Below are 22,970 nucleotides of genomic sequence, written 5' to 3'. Positions count from 1 at the left end.
AGTCTCGCTCAGTCTTGGACACAATCCCTCTGAGACGGAGCGGAGTCCCAAGGGTGCCTGACTGAAACCTGGGCCCAAAGGAAGTAATTAGGGAGGCTTGGCAATGTCAGATGTCGTACAGCCTTCGGTTAGTTTAGACTTTATTATCAGCACAACAGAGTCTAGAGTAGTACGAGCCTGCATAGGACCTGAAGTTAGATAGATACGCTTTTTTTAGATTCCTTGTATTCAAAGTTAATTTCTTACTTATGGAACCTAACCCTGTGGGACTTGCTGCTGTAGTTGAGCTGGTCTGAGAATAGGCCAGTCAGGGATTTCTCATCAAGAATTGCGTCAGAAATCCAAGGGGTATTTTTAGTGGTTAGAGATGTGCAGTCAGCTCTGTAGGTACAAGAAAATGTCATTGTATCCAACAGCATCTTTTCAGCTGTGGGCTCCGTCCTGTCAGACCTTGGGTCAGAACTCCCTTCCCGCCATGGTCTGCCGCTTCCCTTCCCTAGCTCCGATTCACACAACTAAACTCCTTGTTTTTCAAAAGATCTTTTCCTCATTCATGAAATGAAAGCCTTTTAACTTGGCTTGGAGCAGCTTGTGCCTTAATCTAATTAAACAGCCCCAAAGTTTTAGCTCTTGCACCTTGGAGTTTTTCAAGGAGAGCTTCCTTTCCTTGTCCCTTTCCCTAGAATGGTTCTGTTACTATTTTAATGATCACTTTCCCCAGGAGTTCTCACCTCTGTTTCCCTGGAAAAAATTAAAGAAAATCTAATATATTGATACAGATGATCCATTTCATGTGAGTCAGTGACACTCTGACTGTGACAGTACTAGAGAATTCATTGCTGCAGGAGGCCATTGAATCCAATATTAGTGGCTTCTAAAGGGCACTGGGTAGTTTTAAGCCCTATTTCTACCTGTCTGAGTTAAGATAATGAGGGTAATCTAATATTATGCTTCAGGGCTTTAGTTACCTGCCCATGGGATTCAGAAGGGAACTCTGCTTCCAGGGACTGTGCAGAGTTTAATTGGCCAAGTGCTTTACGACTAGTGTTTCATTTCCTCTGAAGCCTCAGGTATTGGCTACTGCCAGAGGCCAGATACCAAACTGATGACACTCAAATTTTGTCTCCTTTTAATATCAATGGGCTGCAGGGCAGTTACACCAACATTTCAGCTCCCTCCTGCCAACTCCAGATTTATGCCATCACCAGAGGAGGAGTTTTCTGGCTTTCCTCCAAAGCCCTGAACAGAAAAATCCATTTTATATGTTTCACCATCACAAACCACAAGTCATCTGGGATTTTAAAACTTCTGGAAGAATCTTGGCACCGTCTGTTTATTTAAAGAAAACAAGCTGGTTGTTCTTTGTGAATGATCTTTTTGATCATTAAAATGAAAATTTTAAAAAAATTGGAATCACATATGTGTAATTTAAAATTATGCATATGGGGTAGGGTCTCTTTTTTTTGTTAGTCAAAATTTAAGTTTAAAAATATATCACATCTCCCTTGTTTAAAGATTCCTGCTCTTTAGGACATTGATTTTTTTTTTTTTTTATATATCAAGGCTCTGACAAAACTCTGGCATCTTTCTCATTATCTATAGGCTTGGGATCAGTGTCCTACCTCACAAATGAGCTTTTTTCTTTATCTCCAGTGGTGTGTGTAGCTCCTATTTCTTGGTCCTTCCAGTCGTCAATCTGTTTATCTCCTCCTGAATTATCTGTTGTAATTAGAATACATTTTCTCATCTCAAGGGGAAACCAGCTCCAAATGAGTATTCTATAAAAGCAATTACTTTTGATATTAGATATCTGTACATAAAAACACAGTATTTCTTCCAATTAAAAAGCACTAATGAATTTTTTGTCTAGAGAGGGAGTAGCCTATGCAATGCTACTGTTTCAGCTAAGCCAACAAACAAAAAATTAGGCCTGTGAGGGGGCTGATGAAGCCAGCAGTGGGGTGTGCACCAAACCTTTGGATAGCAGGTCAGGAAGAGAAGATGGCTGTGCAAGCACATATGTTATTTTTTTTCATACATGAATGACATGCTCTGAATGAGTATGGAGCTTTCATCACAAGCTTTTCTACCAAAGGAATAATTTCAGAAACATCTTGATAATGTTATTTCAAAAAAGACTACAAATCCTGTCCCTAGGTTACTTTCCCGTAGGGATCCTTTCATTTTCATTGCCAGGAAGCCATGTGTGTATTGGGGCACATTGGAATAGAATCTGTTCAATGGGTAGAAAAGAAGATTCTCCAGTGTATGAAGCATGTTTTCCTTGTGTGATGGCAAGAATGAATTCACAGGCCACTGATGCACTGCAGCCTCTGTCTCCCTTACTGATCCATGTTGTCTTGTTGCCTCCTTCCCTGATGAACATTCTGCATCTGTTTCTTGTCTTCAACACTGATAGCGAGCTCTTTGGGGTAGGAACTGTCTTTCTGGGCTTGTGTAGCATCTAGCACAATGGTGTCCTGATTCTAGACTACATGCTGTAAAAACACTAAGAAAAAAAGCTGTTCTGGCCAAATCTCATTCTAGTACAGCTTATTATAAAGGGTCTAAGCATTAATACATCAATGTGGTAGGGGCAGAATGCGTAGGATGGAAGAAGTGTCGGCTTCTAGCCCAGATGCCAATAACAGCCCTGGGCATTTTCCATATAATGTACTTTGAGCACTTGACAGATACTCATAGACTGTGCCTCAGAGAGCTCTCTGCAACCAGGAAATGTCCCCATTTTCAAAAAGAGGAGGAAACATAGGGCAAAGCACAGAAGGGGCTGGATATTAGTCCTCTTGCCAGATAATTTGTCTCTATCTACATAATTTCCAAGGCTCCTGATGCTGCACTCTCTCTGCCTGACTAGCTTCTGTAGGCAGAAAAGGAACAACCCTCCTGCAGGCAGAGCTGCCAAATCACTTCATCTCTTCACCGCCATTCAGCAACCTTCTCACAGATAAATGTCTTGCGGGACTGTCAGTCATCTGTGGATGAAGGTTGAGAAACACTATCTCAGGCTCCCACTTGAACAGAGAGAAGTGTCTGGAGATGAGGTCAAGGTAAAAAAAACACTGCACCACCTAGCTTCCAGAGCCACAAAGTTGCACATTAAGTGCTTCTGCTTTACAAGTTACTGTACTTTTTTCCTTTACAAACCACCAGCCACAGGATAGTGTTTGTCTTCCCCCTGGTACATCTTCAGAGATACTTGAGGCTGATACTGGATACTAGGGGATATAAATCTTTCAAGCAAGGATGTAGCAAGCTTACAACTATAACAAATAGGACTGTATTTTGGATTTCAGATAAATGGAAGTGCTGGAGTAATTTAAATTGGATGGAATTTTGTTTGTTGCTGTCTTCTTTGCAGAGAGTTGGAGCCTGTGTCCCTGGGGAGTGCAATTTGTTGAATGTTTCTGTACATAAAAGTAAATCTCATCCACATAGAGCATTCCTTCTAGCTCACAAAGCAAGTACCTTTGATATGGACACAACCCAGATCAGTTCCCTGGGCAGCAAATCTTATATATTATGTAGGCTTGCTGCAGGGTGGTGGCAGGAGAAACTGTTTTAAGGTATGGGAAGTTGGGATATGCAGAAATTAAGGGCCAGGCTCTGTTTAACATTTAGATTGAATCATGAACGAGACATGACTGACTCCTCTTGCTGTATACTACTGTCTGCAAAGTTGACCGAAAGAGTGTCAAATAGTGAAATAGTTTCAAGTAAGATTTTTTTTTTTCTGGATATTTTTGATTCTTGCACTTGCAACTGAAAAATGCTTTTACTTTTCTAGGTTTAATTTTGGTGCAGTGAGCTGCTAATGAATTCAGCAAATTTATGCCTGTGGGACAAAGTATTTTTTTTATATTCTCCAAGGCAATAATTGCAGAGACCCACTCTTTACCTACAGCAGTTTCTTTATAAACCATATTTTTTGCAGTATTTACAGGAGTCAATGAAAGAGGCAAATACCTGGTTTGGGGAAATTTTTGCATGGGATCCTTTGGCAAAAATGAAGCAGATAGCATGGGAGAGAGGTGAACAACAAAGCACTGGCTCTGAAACTCGCTCAGCATTTTGGCAGAGTGAGGGTGATATCACAGGATGGAGAAGAGAGAAATACCATTCTACATGTAACACCATATGATACTACCCCACACCGTTAGCTCCTGCTGACATCACGGGGAATCACTGGACAGAAGATGCTTCAGCTTTTGCCAGAGTAGGCCTGTGTTAGAGACTGTGGGAGGCTGCTTTTTAATTCCCAAATCAATGACAACAGGACAAGAACTCAAGCAGTCGCTGGTTTTGATTTCTGGCTCCACCACCATATCTTGTGTAATCCTCGGGAGTTCCTTAACCTTCCAGCAGATCATTTCTGCCCAAAGGAGGGTAGGATGACTCCTTCCAACCTCAAAGGGCGTTGGGAGTCCAAACTCACTGGTATTTGGGAGGCACTGTGATAGCTCAGTGAAGGTTGAGTTTCAAGTACCTGGACCAAGTACTCAACTGAGCAGCCAATGAGAGTGTCCCTGGGCTGTGCGAGGTGTGTATGAGAGGCAAGGCACTGTTTGAGCCTTCCTCTGATGTAAACATGTTATTTTGGAAAACTTGTTCCTCTTAGTTATTTTTAGAGATTGCTAAAATGAAGCTATAAACAGCAAGACAACTGGTGAGCTGCGACCTTTCGCTTCGTGTTGAACAGCTCACTCATATTGCTTTTTATTCCTCCTCCTCCAACCAGCTGCTTTTCTTGTGCATCTGCTTTTCTCTAACATGTCCTGTTAAGTCCTGAAGGAGGAAGTCCAGTTTTTCCCTCCATGCCTACAGATATGCCAGTCAGTGAGGCTGTAACCTTCATCTGAAGCTTCTAGTTGCAACAGAACGAAATGACAAAATTAGCACAATACAGAAATTAAAGATGTAAGCATTGGGGCTGATTCATTAGATGCATTAGGGTTTTTTTATATAGAACTTGCTTAAAAAAATGTTATAAGCTGTGTATTATTTTAGCTGTGGTTACCTGAATCTATTCCAGAGTCTATGAACCTTTTTTCTTTTCTTTCAAAAGACATAACTGGAAATGCTAAAAGTCAGCTTTGTCAATCTGTGTAGAGCTGCTATTGCCCCCAAATACCTTTTTTAGTTTTTCTTGGTTAAACTAGGATCTGAAGATTTTTATTGCCTTACAAGGTATGCAGGCATGTTTTCAACTAAGAAATCAGAATTGGAAAAGGAAGGAAACAACTGTTTTTATGATGAGTTTTATGTTTCCTGTTTAAAAGAGAACGAAGTGTTTCAGGGGTCACAGATAAAACTGCCGGGTGACCATGCCAGTTTTTTTAGAAGGAAATGTTCTATTCCCTCCTTTTAAGGTGATAGGAACTGGAATACTTTTGTGTAGTTATTCAAGAGCGCAAATGGTCTAAGTGTGGATAAGGCTCAGAAGATTGGCTTTGGAGCCCTTCACAACCTGAGACTGAGTCAGGGCAGTGAGGGCATTTCAGAGATTTCTCAGCAGGTCTGTCAGTGCTTACCAAGTCTGGTGGCACTGGTGGTGGAACTGGCCTTGTGATTGTGCCCAGCATCCCTGGGACCACACGGGCAGACTTTTGATGAAAGAGGGATGAGGTGGGGGAGCAGAGCTGCAGCTGCTGGAGAGGGGGTGGCCTTACCAGAAGTGGCAGGAAGGCCAGAAAAAGGCTAAGAACAGACCTGTGCTATTGTGAATGTGGGTGTATAATTATTCTCAATTGCTTATTTTTATTTTGAATTGTCAAAAGGTTAATTATGTCTGAGAACATTGGCTGAACCTGATTTACAGCTGCCTGTAATTGTGTTTCAAATTATAAAAAAAAAGACACTAAAATAATCACAGATGTAGTTTGATCTTGCTTTTGTCATAGTTTCTCACATAAATCTCTTCGGTAATTTTCCCATTGTGACAGAGTTTATGGTGAAAAATAGAAGGTCTCTTTTCTTCCTAGAAAATTACGCATCCTGTGGAGTAATTAATCTGGTTAAGAAAGTAAGACTGGTTCATTTTGCTCTCCGTTCTCCCAGCAATTTCTGTCTTACAGAGAAATCTCTGCAGTGAGAGCAATAAATTTTAAATGAATGACAGACACTAATTATTTGTGACCTCATTGTCATCCGCGGCATTGAACTGGGTATAGCTGATCCCAGCATATGGACTGTAGATCCTTTTAGTCTAAAAATGTCAAGTAAAGACAGCTTTAAAAATAGCAGCTCACCGGGCATTGCCACCGTTGTTCCCTCTCTGCCTGTCCCCGGTTCAGAGCTGGCAGCATGAATTGAATCCTCTGCTCTGAGATGAGCTGTGGGGTTACGCTCTCAGCCCACAGGGGCTCCACCAGCTGTGGAAAAGTGGGTGAAATTGGTGCTAGTTAGAGCCATTGGTTGGCAACTCGTATATAAGACAAGGATCTGGAAGTCTGCAGCAAGTTTTAAAAGAAGAAAATGGATAAGCTCTCTCATCTGATCTACCGTGGTTAAAACCCAGATATATGCTGGAAGTTGAACCAGAAGCACTTCTTGGTCTGTCTTTTTTTAGATTTTATACTGTTCCCCGTCACGGTAGGACCTGAACGCCCAGCGTATAAAATCGATAGCAATTGTCTCTCTGGCGAGCAGCAGTATTTCCAGAAATGTATCCCTTTCCCTGTTCCAGTAGACGAGACCCACGGGAATGAATGCCCCTATGGGCTGTCCCTGGGTTTTTGTTGAGCAGAAAACACTCAGGCTACCAGCACAAATAACTTTGCTGACTCTTTGCTGTTTGTAAACACCCAAGCTGTAAGGCACAAATAGTTTGGTTTTTGCTGCCTCCCTGTCTCTGAGAGCCCACCTATGCACCCTGGGGGAGCACTGCTGTAGAGGATTCTGCTCCTCCATGTCCTCCTAGGTGTTGTTCCTGTGTTTGGCGTGCTGGAAGGCCTCTGAGGAGGTGATTCTGCTCAACGGTCCCAGACATCTCTTGGATGAGAGCCTGGAGGATGTGCTGGAAGGTGCGTGTTGTTCACCAGCAGCCTCTGCCTCAGCCAAATCTGGGGACACCATGTCCCATCATCTGTCTCCAGGTCCCGCCTCTTAAGACTGACCTTTTTGAGAAGATACTGCTGAACTGGCACCCCTTTTGTGGGTTGTTGGTTATTTTTCACAAACAGCTGACACAGGTAGCTGTGGATTTGGGGGTTAGCGAGTTATGATCTCGACTTAGGTAGTCATGGGACAGAACAATCTGTTGAGGAGACATTTGCTGAAGCAACAGGTAATCCTTTGAGATGAAAAATGCTATGTTGTCCTATGTGAGAAATATTGTGTGTAGCTAACCAACTGAGCGTTGAAGAACATTGCCTGTAATTGCTGAATTTAGCGCACATATCTATAAAATATACTATATTCATTGCTCCTAGGAACTTCTAAAGACACTTTAGTGCTTTTCTTGCAGAATGAAGCAATGTCATATCATTTATTTAATTGCTGCTCTATATTGGTCAATGTTAGTGCATTGCTATAATAACTGTCACTCAGACTAGGCTACACTTTGGGTAATGAATGGGGAGAAAACCTCACAGCAATATGTTCTGGGAGTAAGTCAGACATAGGATGACTCTTCCCTAGAACAAGATAAAATTATCAGCACGAAGAGCTAGAATATCGAATTTAGGAAAAAAAGTATACGAAATAATTGTCACTGTGCATGATTTGGAAGGCTGTCTAACTAATTCTCTCATAAAAAAATTAGAAAAGTGCTTGATGCTTCCTGTGGGTTGAAAGTTTCATTTTCCTGCTACTTGTGCCATAAAGATGCAAGTGTTTTGTTCTGTAAACTACAAGAACATGTAGTATAAAGTTTTTAGCTACTGGAATTAAATTGTTGCTTAAAGTCCAATGAGCATGCCACATCTTGGAATCCCTTTCATCAAAGCAGGTCAGTTAACTTTACCAAGGTCATCTTCAATTTGCTTTGATGTAACATCAGAACCCAGCCCAGATGATCAGCAAAGAAATTTCCACATTGCAGTCTTTCAAGGGCATAGACTTTCTGAAGTGTCTGGATTTCTGGATTCTTTAACTTCTCAAGTGCCTAATTTGACTTCTTTTTAATAAGGCCTGCTTGTGCTTTTTAATTTTTTTTTTAGGGAACTAGTGACTTTTCTCTGAAACTGAGCCCCCCTTTAAGATGCCATTTATTGAGCGAATAGAGCATGCTATTAGTTTCTTTTAAGTCTAAGACTGCATCATGCAGGAAGATCAGGCTGCTCTGTATTTCCTTTTGGGTGGGGAGAGATTTAGAGTCTCAGATGTGATTTCTGGGCTAATGTTAATCATTGAGTGTAGGAACTCTTGGTGTGTTTGTACATTAATAACAAACTGTAGGCATCTTAATATTTATAATAATTAAAGTAGAACCTGTCAGGAGCGCACTAGAGGATGGCAACCAGTGTTGTAAGTCCTACCCAGGCTCATTACACTCCGTTGTGACTCTTAGTAAGCAGCAGTTAAACACAGTGCTGTGATTTGGATTTATCTCCAAGTGAATTGCCACCAGTGTAAGTCAGCAGGGAATTTTGACTTATGAGCTAACGCGTGTTGGCCAAAAGTTTGGGCAGTAGAAACACTTCCCTGAAAAAGGAGAAATAAGGTTTTCAGCTGATTCATGTGGCCAGCCTAAGATTGCAAGACTTTTACTGCTCTACTTCTGCAGAGGGGAGGAGCATGGCTGAGCCACGGATGCAAAGACTTTCTAAGTACTTCTGCACATACCTGAAGGTAATTTCATGAATTCAAGAATAACATGAGACATGAATGAAAATGACATACATATTTGAAATAGTTATAATAATAGTGGCTTGCCCTGGTAACTCCTTGTGATTTTTATTTTTTTTTAAGTGGAAAGGTGATGAGCAGGAATAGGCACTCTGACATCCTGCTGGGGCTCCACTAGTCCAGCTGAACTGATTTCTTGCGTTCTCCTTGTATGTTTTAAGAAAGGACAAGAGCACTTTCCTGTTTAACTTCTGGGTTGGTTCCATACATTACTAGAAGAAAACACGTTTGGGCAAGGAAGACAACATAGCTGGCCCAGGAGGAATAGTAGTCATTAAACAGTGGGAGGGCTCTATTTGGTGTTACCAGATGTTGCCGGATAAGTCATCCAAGGTGGGCCAAGATCCTGGTTTGGCAGTGTGACTGACTGGAGAAGAGAGCTGTGTACTGATACCATGTTCCCTTGCCTTCAGCATACCTTTCATTTTTCCTGGCATTTTGTTTCACTTACAGCTTTGAAGAAGTTCATTATTGATGAAGTATCAGTATCAATCCCAGTAGCTTGCTGCTTTCGTCTTTTCTCTCTATGTACCAGTAATACAATACCCTAGAAAAGGATGCTGTTTTGAAGCTTCATCTTTCTGCTTTCCCCTCATGGGTGTATGTGGGGTTTCTGCTCATGCCTCTCTTCGATCTCCCTTGCTAGTGAGACCTGGAGCTCACCTCCCACATACACCTATAATAAGACCATGGCCGCATGAGACTCTTATTTTCCCTTCTTTTCTGCAACTTAATAGGCTTGAATGCTTGGAGCTGTCTGAATTTTTCAAAAGCTTGGCCATGCCTAGAATGTTTTTCTGTAGGGCATCCTTTTTTTTCCTCTTCTGCCCTCCGTCCCCCTGCCAAGAGTCATGATTCGCTCTGAGACAGTTGAGTCTTTCAGTGCATGATAAAGAACATGAAGAAGACATCAAAGACACAAACAAGTTCTGTCCTGACTTGGGATCACTGATTACAGTATGAGAGGGGGATATATTTTTGTAGGCAATGTCTGAAATTCAGTACCAAAATTCCTGAGTACTGCCGGTACTCAATTCTTTTGTATTGAGACAATTTGTAATATTGCACCTAACCTTAGCACAGGGTTTTCTCATAAGCACCTACAGCAGAAAATTCTAGTTTTACTCTTTTAGACCACAAATGAACCACTGTCTCTCTGTTCTGTCCTGTAATTAAACAGAGATGATGATGGAGGTAGAAGTGAGGACAGTATTAGCAATGAGCTGTAAGAGACGTTCCTTCATGAGGGACTAAACTATCCCAGACTTGGAGAAGCCAGTCCCAGCTTTGGGCTGCCTTCTGTCTTTGTTACTAGCAAATATTGACAGTTCCTTTCTGTCTTTCTCTTTAATTGTTTAGTTGAAATATTGACATTTTCCTCTTGAAAAAATATTAATTCGAAAAATGTTGAGCAGGTCAAACTCTAACTGTTTTGCTCTGTGTTGTAAATGATTTGGAGGGTATTTGCACATTTCTGTGTGGTATCCCCAAGACTATTATAAATAACTTTTTTGCTTATAATGACTTGTTGATAGCCTTTTGGAAAGGAAAGCTTTGACATTAAACATAGGATATTTCAGGAGCTTATTTATGAGAATTCTGTACCAAGTTGAATGCCTGTTGCCATGGAAGAAGTTCTTGGCGATGTGATCATATGGGCATTTTTTATGTTGGTTTACTTTTTTCACCTATATTTTTGAGTTGAACAGTAATATACCAGTGAATGAAACCTATGAAGTGCGTTGTTGGCTGGCTAATATCCCATCACTAAGCAGTGTGGGGTTAATCGTGTTAGCTCAAGTGTTTCCAAACTTTCTGATCCTATAAGCTGTATAGAGCTGAGTATCTTACATAATGTGCATATTTTGTTCGTAAGAGATCTGAAGGACAGAGGAAATCCAGAGTAATTCCCAACTGAGAGATGGTGTCAGCTCTCTAATAGTTTTAGCACATCTTTGTGGGAACAGGCTGAGCAAGGTGTACAGTTGAGTCCAAATGACCCACCTGTTGACTCATATTGTAAAGTTAGATCTACCCTATATTTTTCATCCAGCAGCTGGTGACCAGTCACGTAGCTGTATTCCCAGCATGGGAACCAAATCTGAGCCACTCAAGAGCTGCAGGTGGTCTTAGAGCCACAGAGTAGATGTCTCAGCTCCAACACTTTCCTCCAGAACTGACATTAATGTAGAGTTAAACTGGCAGATCTCCATGTGGTAGAAATTCAACATTATCTCCCTTAAAATGAATGGAGCTATAATGGGCTATACTGGGAAAGAGCCTGGCCTCCAGTTCTTATGAGGAAAATATGCCTTTCCTCCTCATACTCCTTTTCCATCTGTCCTGAGTATTTGAGCTTCTGCTGGACTTCCTCAAGGGATTTATTAGGTGCAGTGTTTGGTGATGCTATCTTTCATTTGAACACTGTTAGCAGCTGAGGGCACCTAACCCACAGAACAGACTATTGCAGGAACTGGTAAGTTTTAGTAAGAGTTCCCTAAAACCTCTTAATATGAATGTGTTCTGATTTTGTACATTTCAAATGCAGATATACTGAGATGAAATTAAACCTCTTAAGGATAATTAAGCATTTTTGAATGTATGGAAACAAGTTTCCTGTTTCCAGGGATTTACGCAGGAAAAAGGAGAAATTGTGAAAGCTGCTAATTGATTCTTTATAGTTTGCTTATTAATGATTAAACGTTGATACTAGAAGATGTGCTGATATGGACTCTGCCTGCAAAGCTGAGGATAATTTCCACAGAGCTGTGAGGGTTCCAGAACTGAGTTTCATGAGACTTCAGATCTTGTTTATCTAAAAACATTCTGTGGTCACAGAAGAGGTTAGATCCATGTCCTTTATATTAATAACTTGGGGGGTTTTGTTTTTTCATTTAGGTCTGGCAAAGCCCATGGGATTAGTTGAAGGTCCAGGAGGCCTGGGCCAGGGAGGAATGGCTGCTACCCTGAGAGATGATAGCCATGAATCGGAGACTAAGTATGAAGAATATGGTTACAACGCCCAACTCAGTGACAGGATATCACTGGACAGGTCCATTCCTGACTACAGACCAAAAAAGTAAGTTGAGTTCTACTTTATTATTAAGAGTAAGTGATTGATTGTTGTTCTGTTAAACCGTGGTGGCATTCTGCTCTTCACATCTCTTCCTGGTTAGAGTCTGACAGCAGTTAGTCATACATACACCCCTGAGTTTAGCGAAAATTAAAAAGACCAACTGCCATCTCAAGCATGAAGTGTCATGTTAAATGCGTAGATAATTCTGTGAGTAATGCATTAATATGCACATTCAAGGCCTCAGATCAAAAACTACATCAGGATATTGCTGATGGTTCATCTGGGTTTAGTTCTCTTAAGAAAAGCCAGGTAGTGCCAGCTGAGCCCACCACCGGGGTGGGAGCCTCAGACTGTGCTCCTTGAAGTCTTGTGCAACGGAAGGTGGGGCAGTGACAACAGACACTTTGCAGACACTGGTTACTTAAAAAAACCCATCAAATCAACTGCCTTTTCTTTAATTGCATTTGATGTTCTTAGAATTGTTTAGTCAGGGTTTACAATGTGCTGAAACATCGACTATTTGTAATCCATCAGGGTCCTATAATTGCAAAAAGATTATTTTTTTTTGTCTTTGGAATATGTGTTTATTTTTATTCTAGTGTTATAGTCTTCACATGCCGGTGCTGTGTGTGACATTGCAATTATATGTTTAATATTTGTACTGATTTATTGTATTTTGTATTAAATGTCTTTCAAATCTTTCATATTTATGGAGTTATGTATCTTCCAGATGAGACATCCACACTGTCATCCTTCGAATGACAATCAGTAATGTCTTAATGCGGAGGAGATCAGCAGCAGTGCCTAGTTACTCTCAGGAGACAGAATTGAAAAGAATACTTAATTAATTTCTAATAATAATCTTCTGTTTTAAAAGACCCACTGGGGCTCCTAGGCAGAACTGAAAGTTAAATAAAAAAGTATCTTATTAAGTGGTGAGAAAAGTTTAGCCAAGCAAAACAGCTGTGCTATGTGAGTAGATTGCAATTGAATTAGGATTTTAGGCAGTTCAAGCTGCCAAAACCAAAATCCAGCAAAACAAAACTTCATCTTAAGTACAAATTTCATTAGCTGTGTTACATATTAATCTAATCTCAGAAGTATTGACTCAGCATTTGTTTTCTCAGATGCTTGCCGTACAAAAGAAAACCTAGATAAAAGGAGTGGGAAAGAGAAAAAAATCTACTGCTTTGATACGACTTTTGATGCAAGTGTACTGACTCATCCGATGGTCTTGTCTCTCCATCTCTCTTGATGTGTCATAAAAATCCATCATGGAATTATTATGGGCAAAAAGTAGTCTGTAGTTACTCCAAGTTGTGTATCAGATCTGGTCCAAAGACCCTTAAAATCAGCATGAAGTTTTTCAAATGAAAAATCAGTGAGGTTTGACCTGGCCTGTTATTAGCTGCTGCGGTCACCAGGATAATTAATGAGAATCCTCTTCTAGGAAATACAAAGGCAAACATTGCTGAGCTTGAATCTAGCTCAGTAGCTGTCAGAAACATGAGAGCATTTGCAATGCAGTGATGCTTCACTTCAGATTAAACTCTTCCAGTTTTACTTGGAAGCTTTGATGAGTCATTCAGATAAGCCTTTTGACGTGCTCATTTTGGGAATCTCATAAGGCCACACTGCATGATTAACTGTCTGAGTTACTGGGAGAACTGTCTTCCTTGTGCTGTTTTGACACTTCTGAGGTGGTTCTCGTTAGGTCTATATGCTGGAATTGAAACACTTGTCTCTAGATACTTATGAGTCACAGGAAAACTGTTCAGATTGAATTTGCTATGAAAAATGAGTGAAAGTTTGGAGAAGGTAGAAGCTCTTATTATATGAAGAGTTTTAGCCACTTGTATGAAAGGACCTTTGGGCTGCCATTGGGTTGCCATTTTCTATCAGAAATTTCTGCTGTCCTCAGGAGCAATACTTTTTTTGTCTCTGACCTCTTCAAATGCACAGCTACTCAGGTACAGTCTCTCTTGGGAGGTCTCAGTGTAACGCTGTGAGGCAGTTTTCACTCCCTATCCCGTCCACTTCTTCTTACCCACCATGCAGTACCACACCTGAATGCTCACCTAACAGGTGAATTTGTGCATCATAGTCATAAGGCAAAGCTGACCTTGACTTTCTGTTTGGGTTAGACACTCTGCTCTAATTATATATGCGAGAGAACTAAGCCTCCAGATCTTTGAAACAGGCTTTGGGAAAACCACTCTTGTTTTGTCCAGCTTTATTCACTGACTTGCCCAATGGTCTCAGCTCTCCATCTCTTGATAATGGCTCTCATCGCTGAGCCCTTCTCAGTCTGTGATTTATATTTATCTCATTCCCAGACCTTTTCATTTATAAAAGGAAGGGCTTTTCATTTGTAAATTGAGCAGCAAGGTAGAATTCATGTCGAAGGCCATGTACAAAGTCCATGGCCAGTGAGTCTATGAATAAAACCACTTATCTGGATTTGCATTCCCAAAGTATTAAACCAGCTTTCTCCCCAGTCTGGCTTCCATTTAAAATGTTCAGATCTACATATTTGCACACACCAGTAGGTATTAAAGATATGAACCAGGAGAATTTACACTCAAGTCTGCATTGCATAGAGAAAATTTATGAAAGTAAACATGATTTCACTATGCAAATGTGGGACTTGTAATATTCCAGGCTTAGTCTTCTTTTAATAGAAATCCGATCGGAATTATTATCTTTGAACTCCCCTCTTACTGTTGTCCAGTGTCTTATTCTGGTAGGATAAGTCTTTTGTTCCATCTACTAGCACAGCTTCAGTACACATTCAGCAACTTAATTGCTTTTCAGAGGTATTTTCTTCCCCACCCAGCAAATTAAAAAAATATGTTCCACTAAAGAGGTGTGCAGTCAGACAGCGTGACCATGAAGGCTCCTAAATTGGAGTCACCTCCATGTCCTTTCACTGCAGTAAAGTCTGCGAGCCTGGCTGGCTAGTCCAGCTCTCAAGATGCTTTTCCCACACACTCGCGTTGTGTTCTGCTTTCCTCCCTGCTGCTGCCAGTGCAGATAGTTCTTTTCACTCAGAAGCCTTTTCTTTAAGATAAGAATCACTAAGTCAGTACAGGAGACAACAGCAGATTTTGTGCGTGTTGTGTTTGTGTGCCAAATTGAAGTGATGACAGTAAATAGCTTGCTTGCGATTACAATTCACACAATAATTACAAAATTGTAGTTTGATCCTAACGTGGTGTAATAAATATGCCTCAGCTTTTTCTTCTCTGATATTGCACCTCCCACAGCTTGAACACTTGCCCTGTCTCTGTGTAGAAAGCAGACAGCCCTGGGGAAACAGTTCAAAACCATACTGTGAACTGATATTTCAAGCTATGTTTAGTTTCAAGAGACATGTAATACAGAGAAGTTGCAATTTTGTTTCATAAAACAATGCAAAGCCTCCCCAACAGTTTGTAACTTTATTCAGTGTGACCTTGAACACTCTTTTCATTTCTTGTTGGATTTCACCTAGATCAAATGGACTGATTTTAAAATTGTGCTAATGATCTTTCCGTAATACACTATGTAAGTCTTAACGGTGACTTTTGCCTTGAAGCAGCTGAGTAGAGTGCCTCTGAGTGCTCTGAGAAGATGCACGGACTGAGTAGTGGGAATGAAATATGTTTGAGTTCAACGTCAAGCAATGATTTATTACATTTATTATGATTGATTGATAGGTATTTAGAAGTATTCAGCTAATCATCCTAGTATTGGACTGACCTGGGATTTTCCTTCATGTACCAGTGGAAAGTGGTCGATATCTTGTTGTCTGTTAAAATACATAAAAATAACTCTATAGTAGTGGTCTGGTTAGAACTGACTGTTATTAACCATCTAAATTCTAGAGTAAATTTTTCAGTACGTGTGAAATCTACGTTAATGCCAAAAGATTGTGGGATTATTTCTGTTACAGGGGAATTCATAATGCTTGGGATGGAATTATTTTCATTCCCCTGACATGCAGGTACATATCACACTTGAAAAACATTTCTCAAGTTAAAGGCAAGCTGCGAGGAGAAGGGGCAAGGAAAGTAGCACAGGTCTCTGCATGTCCCTGCTGCAGCCCCATCCTTGCTCCCCAGTGTGATGAAGTTTTTGAAGGGCTGTACCACCGTGGGAAATATGTTGCAGAGAGCTCAGGATGTTTAATGTCCCGATCTCTCTTCCCAGCAGTGAACTATTAGCAGGACTTTCTAGCCCCCACTAACATACACCATTTCCTCTGTGCAATGGAAAAAAGAGAAGCTTCTCTTGTAAGGAACAGGTTATTTTTCCCTTGGAAGCACACGGCTAAGCTAGAACTTGCTCTGTGGTTCTCTGGGGAAAGTGTTATTTAGTGGTGAAATGTTATTGGATTAATTTCCATTTATGTTCTTCTATTTTCAAAATGAGGGTTGTGATCACATGAACCTGAGTACTTAGTGGAGATAAATCCAGTTTTTGCCTTAAGTATAAGTGCAGGAAAGCATGAGCACATGTATTTGTATCAGTTATCTCTACCAATACGTATGTAGAGTAGCCTTGAATCTCACCCATGGGAAGGCTGTGAAATCTGCTGGGCTGTGTGCGTGCCTTTCTTAGCGTAATGTCAAGGGGCCAATGTTTGACTGAATAGTCAAAAATGGGTCTGTAGTAACACAACTGAGAGACTAATAGAAATGCCACACTTTAGAACAGAAGTGCCTGGAGTCAGCCACCTAAACCCCTTCATAGTCATTTGTCTTCAAGTGGTTTAATTTGTTTGGGGTAATGGAGAGTAGAGAAAGAGAACAGGTTTAGCTGGGAGGTGCTGTATTGCTGCAATAGGCTTCAGGAATGGCAGCAGCTCTCCATCTGCCCTTTTGGGGGAATAACAGCCTTCACTCCTGTAGCACAAAATGTAAGTCTGTGCTCCAGTAACAACGGATCGGACTCAATCCTTCCCAGTCATGCATGAAGACAGAGGTGCTCTGCTCCCCTATGGCAGTAGATTTTGATTTTATCAAAGATGAAGAATGCAAAAAAAGTCAAAACCTTAAGGAATTTCATTCAAAGGCGGGGGAATAGGCCCCCAAACTTACAAAAGCTGTTTGTTTTACAGTGTGGCATTCTGGAAAATTGGGAAGTGTCAACTAACCAGATGCTTTCAAACATAAGCAGCGTCTCTCAGGATAACATCGATTCCCCTGTTCTTTCTGGTGCACAGGCTGGATCACAAGGGGTTGAATTAAACAGGTTGAACACCTGTAAATCTGGCATTTTCTAACTTTCTATCACTTGACTTTGCAACTTAAATAACTTCTGGGGTTTCTTTACATGCAGGACACGTCCACACATACACACACATGCACTTGTCAAAACCACTTGCTGTGATGCATTATGCATACTTTTGAGAAAAGTTAATATGATCCTGGAGCTTCCATAAGGGCTAAATTGGCTTTTACAAGAAATTGTCGCCACTTGGTGAGGATCTTTAATTTAACTGATCTTTTTCATGCAACTTGATGCTGAGTGCATTGTGGCAGTTCAGTGATAACAATAATACTAATATATGGATTCAGTCTGCTGGCTCTATCAGCCAAAGAAGATATTTCTTTGTGTTATGGTCATGGATGTTTGTATTGAGAAAATTCAGCCCTAAAGAACAAACTTATTAATGCTGAGGCAACTAAAGTCTTTAGCCATAAAAAGCAGAGGAATCAAGGTCTCAAGGAAATTACTTTCATTTATTCAGTTCTTTTATAGAGGCGAGCATTTTCGTTGCTTGCTATAGACATTTCACAATAGCAGAGGAATTGCATCTCTAGGGCTCTGAAGTGTAATTAATGGTTCACTCCACTCTATACCTAAGGAAAAGCTTTTTTAATTACCTATCAAAAAGGATTCTGGAATTGATCAAGTAGTGCTATCAAGGGGGCAGACTTGGTAAATAGACCTCTGATTTGTTCATTCAATGCTTTAATAACAGTAGCTATATGAGGCTAGAAAACTGCCTTTCTGTCCTTCAGTGGGGGGGGGAGCTCATGCCTTCTGACATCGCAGGGAGCTCACCTTCAATTTTGACCCTTTTTTTTGGCAGAAGACCTCTGTGGACTCACTCTGATTTTATTTTTTTGAGGCGTCAGGCAGCAGCTCTCTCAAGCCACATCATGTATGTGTTTGCAAGTTCTCTGTCTTGAGAGGAGGGTCAGTGGTCTGGTCCAGTGGCCCCTGCCCGAGGCTGTTGGAGCGGGCAGCTCCTCTGCCCGTCTCTGTTGGATGTCCCTGCAGGAGCAGGGCAGGAAGGCAGATGGCTTTCAAAGAGCATCAGCTTTTGGATCAGTGGGTTGAAGAGGGCTGGATCTGGAATGATTTGATTTTCTCCACCTCTGCAGCTTGCTCTGCCTCCTGACCCAGTTTTCAAATCATCTGGGGACACTGGGTGTTCTTTGCACCACTTAGAAAAATGACACAAGAATCTCCAAATTGAATGAGACCCTTAGGATTCTTCCCAGGTTACCCAGAGTGCAACGTAACGGGCCCTTTAGCAAGGAACATTGGAACTGGAACAGATCCAGTGCTGTTCAGGAACCAGAATTCCTGATGAGCAGAAAATGGCAACTAATAAAAAAAAACAACAACAAAACCTAAAAATACTTTGTGTCAAACTGAACATCTGTGAAATTATTATTTAAATGAAATGTTTATACCTACAAAATATTTAGTTTCCTATGGAAAATTTAGTTTTGAAATACTGAATTTTCTGTCACTAGCTTCTGCTGTGACTTTCAGTATAATGTCAGGTCACAGTAAAATGAAAACAAAATTAAGCATTTCCTTTCGTAGGTGACAAGTGTTTCACAACCACAGTACAGGCACAATATTTTGAATGAAATGTTTATACCTACAAAATATTTAGCTTCCTATGGAAAATTTAGTTTTAAAATACTGAATTTTCTGTCACTAGCTTCTACTGTGACTTTCAGTATAGTGTCAGGTCACAGTAAAGCGAAAACAAAATTAAGCGTTTCCTTTCGTAGGTGACAGTGTTTCACAATCACAGTACAGACACAATATTTTTATTTCAATTAGGTTTATTTTTTAATAGGAAACTTTTTGACTTTTTTTTGTACCCACTCAATAAATCTAAAAATCCACGCTAAAATTCTGAAAAAACAATTTTGGCCACTGCGCATGTGATGTAAGTTAAAGCAGAGAGAAAGAAAAACAGAGAGAGAAAACAGAGCAGACAAAATTACCTCTGGGCAACGGTTTGGGATTGTTTATCGGAGGGAAATTGAGTAACAGAAGAAACTAACTGAAGTGTTTTAATTAAATCCCAAATCAATATCCAGATGTGGATTTTGAACAGTGTAAAGGGGGCATGTATGTACACGTGCTCTGGGACTTCATCTGCTCCTCAGCCAGCTTTGCCAGGTTACACAGGCTGGACATTGTCCTCGGGCTGCTGGCACACGCTGGGTATGCACAGCTGGTGACAGGCCTTCAGAGAGATGTACTGGAGTCTGAGCTGACTTTCCGACTTGCCCCAGAGCAGCAGGAACTGGTGTGGACTGGGTAAGTCCCGGTGCTGCTTTCTCCGTGGAGAGCCGGGCTCTGGCCAGCCACTGCACAGGGTTTGTGTTGTAACTCTGACTTGGCTCATTTGGGATATCAGTTGACAAGCTAAATTTGCTCATACCTCTGGGCCAGTTGTGCTTATTTGTGTATCCCTGTGTGTGCCAAAGGCTTATCGCTGCATTTTGGGAAGCGTTTCCTATTTGGCTGTAAAGCTCTTAGACTAGAACTGTGTAAAAGCCACAAAAGAGGGGGAAAAAATAACCTGCTCCTTTGGCTAGGAAATCAAGAATCCCAGGTCACCATTAGGTCTTTGAATCTTTAATTAGTTTTGTAATGTTAAATTGCTCCAATGAAAAGACTGACTAAGGAACAGATTAACACTGTGCCCATGTTTCTCAATAGTAATAAAAAATTATTGAGAAACTTTCCAACCAGTTTTTAACGCCATCTGGCCATCAGGAAGGTTCTCAGACTGCTTTTGCATGATCAGCAGCAGTAGGGTATGACCATGAGGTAGGACCATGAGACTGCGCAGGTTGCGCTACAGTAATACTCTGCCTCCCACTCCGTTGTACCTGGAGGTTGGTGACCCCACAGGCTTTGAGAGGACAGTACTAGAGTTTTTTGCAGGACATGGCTCCTAAGCAGAGACTCCCCGTGAGCCACACTCCATGTTGTCTCCATAGTAGCAGTGCTGGACACATGGCATTATCTCGCAGTTATTTCTGATATTCGATAGTTTTCTCTTGCTTTTCCCATTAGATATGTTATTGATTCCCTTTTGTTTATTGTTAGCTAGGCTTTCCAATTAAGTAGTGACTTTAATTATACCACAAAGCATGTAGCATAGATCTTGATTATTAACACTGGCTCATGGGATAATAAAAGGAGGACCAGCAAGGCTAAATTAAATGGAATCATAAAAAAGAACAATCTTTTCCAAAAACCCACCTTATGTTCAAATGTGGTAATTTTCCTCTTGTTACATTTTTGCAGTGTCTTTGTGTATATTAATTGTTGAAGACAAGTTCTGCATGACTGTCAGCACTAATAAATGTAGATTTAGTGAAGGCTGAATTTGATTAACTAGGGAGCATGAAAAATAACTGATTGCAATGTTGTGTTTAAATGCAGTAAGACTGGAAGCCATTCCCTGCAGTTTGTCTGCACCAGAACGTACTCTGGAATATATGAATAGATTACCTAAGGTGGGTTGCATAACATTGATTAAAAATTAGACATCTAATTTAAGGTGATCAACTTGACTGCCTTTCTAGTCCAGGGAGAAGAAAAGGCAGTAGCATTGCTTAAGGTGTCTAGTGTGTGATGCCCCCTGGAGGTCTCTCCCTCAGGACCCTAGGACAGCTGGTTTAACTAGGATTTCAGGTGAATCCAATCCAAAATGTTAAATGCTCCAAGGCATACAGAAACAAAAGAGAATTTCTGTAGTAGCAACACACATTGAAGAATGACCTGCCAGCATGGGCAGCCTGGGTAAGGTCCCCACCAAGCAGCTCTGGAGGAAAAATTGTGGATGTAGCATAGTTTTCAGCTGAGAGGAAAATAAATTATGATTAAAAAGCTGGTTTGCATCCCTCAATTTTTCTTACAGATCATAAGACTAAATATGTCTCGTGTGATCTGTACATTTACGGGTGCCTTAAACATGGTTACTTTTTTTTTTTTTCTAAAAAAAAAAGTATGCTATAGAGACTGTAGTAATTTTCTGAATTCGAAAACAGAGTGCCATAATATTTTCATAGCAGAAGTATTTCCTCCTTAAAGGGCAATGGTGGGATGCTGTCTGCAAATTGTGCATGCTATTCTTTCACAGGTTAACATATATCTGTAGTGGGGAAGCACTGCTGAGATCCAGCCATGACTTGCAGCTGTGTGGTGGCATTTTAAACTTTCTTTCATTTCCCTCCCCTGGGCCCACGGCTGATTGTTGCCCGCTATTACTTCCAGGGAGAAAAGGGTATTCCTGTACATTTCTGAACTGTCATGTTATGTTACACTCCATGATATCACATTACAGGATAAAAAGAAGTAACAGAACAAGTCAGGCAATGAATTCAGAGCGGTATTTCTTTTCCTTTTATGTTTCCTTACATGTATCTCCGTTACACTACACCCGATATCTTTCTTACGCCTTTGAAGGAATTCTTCTAATGGTTTGAGGTGATGTTCCCTTGTTCTTTCTTTAAATGTACATGCAAATTTAGTTCTGCTAACAATGTGAGATATGTATTATCTCCAACTGCCTTCTTGGTGTAACTTTAAAAATTAGCTAGTTTTGGTTCCTGTTTTATTTGGCTAGGTTTCACAGTATAAGAAGTCAAGGTTTCAGGTCAAATAACATAAAGGGGGTTTAGTTGTTGTTGTTTGTGTCTTTGTGATAAAAACATGAACAGGCCAAAATGTCAGACGATTTACTCTTCTGTCTGAAATAAAACTGAATTGTGAACTCCAAGTTGATGCAGTGTTTCATTTTAATAGTGTCAGTTCTTGCTTGTTTTGCCCATGTCTACTGTTTTGAGTGAATTTAGTGCTAATAAAAGAGAGAGACTTTTAAAACTAGCCAGAACCAGAAGTACCTAACAGTTGCAGGCTAGCAAACGTAAGGTCCATCTCTCAGATAGCCTGATCTAGATGCTTTCCAAGGTTTGTTTCTCTGAAACAGCACCTGCCAGTTCAGTTGTCTGATAGTTTTATGATGTTGAAGTATGGGGTCTGTATTTTCTGTTCCTCCTGCTTTCTGGAGGCTTCTTGGCTTCTGTTGTATTGCTTCTAAACCTTCTGCTGTGGTCTCAAAACCAAACCATAGTCAAACCAGGTCACCTTGTGACTTCAAAGGAGGTCCAGTTACAGTTGTTTGCCGTGCGGTCTGTGTGCTCTTTTCCCTTAATTTCTACCAAACCAACTGTCCGTCTTACTAAGAAATCATTGTGGAGCTGAGTATGTGCAGTTTTGTTCTGCGTCCTTTTGGCCACAAGAAATCCTGCAGCAGCTGAACGTTCCCACCTGGAGACTTCTGTTTAAATATGGTGTGAGCCCTGAGGAGCAGGAGCTCCAGGCCTTGATGCCTCCTGAGTAAAGCCAGCACCAGGCTGCTCATTGCTGTCTCTACTTTTTGGCTGTCCAGGCACATTTAAATAACCCTTGCGAAGCAAGTACCATGCAGTGTGTGTTGCTAAGTCTCAGAACTCCAAGGTGGTGAAAAACCCACTCTGCATATAGCAGGAGATCAGGGTGTAAAATCAGATTCCTGATCTCTGTGGTTCTTGATGATTCTGTGCATTGAGAGGAATAGTCTTGCGAGCACCGGGGAAAAACAACTGGGAAATTGCATTTTTCACACAAAACTTGCCATGGGACTTTTAACTAGCTGAAGTATTGTAAAGGCAGGGAAGTGCATGGCATGTTGTGGGTTTCAAGTGTTTTTTTCGTATGGTTTAGCATATACATG

The 22,970-nt window shown here is 40.8% G+C and overlaps 1 protein-coding gene across 1 annotated transcript in view; it reads left to right on the top strand.

The window, feature by feature from the left end:
* The window catches only part of GALNT9 (polypeptide N-acetylgalactosaminyltransferase 9), a 154,883-nt gene that overhangs the window by 19,170 nt on the left and 112,743 nt on the right, over positions 1-22,970 (top strand). The window contains exon 2 of the mRNA XM_014964888.1: positions 11,764-11,944. Within this exon, the coding sequence (XP_014820374.1) occupies positions 11,764-11,944 (181 nt within the window). The remainder of the gene's footprint in view (positions 1-11,763; positions 11,945-22,970) is intronic.

Source organism: Calidris pugnax, unplaced genomic scaffold (assembly GCF_001431845.1).
Source record: "Calidris pugnax isolate Ruff unplaced genomic scaffold, ASM143184v1 scaffold32, whole genome shotgun sequence".
NCBI classification, from domain to species: Eukaryota; Metazoa; Chordata; class Aves; order Charadriiformes; family Scolopacidae; genus Calidris; species Calidris pugnax.
Note: the sequence above shows the minus strand (reverse complement) of the source record. Positions and strands in the feature narration are given on the sequence as shown.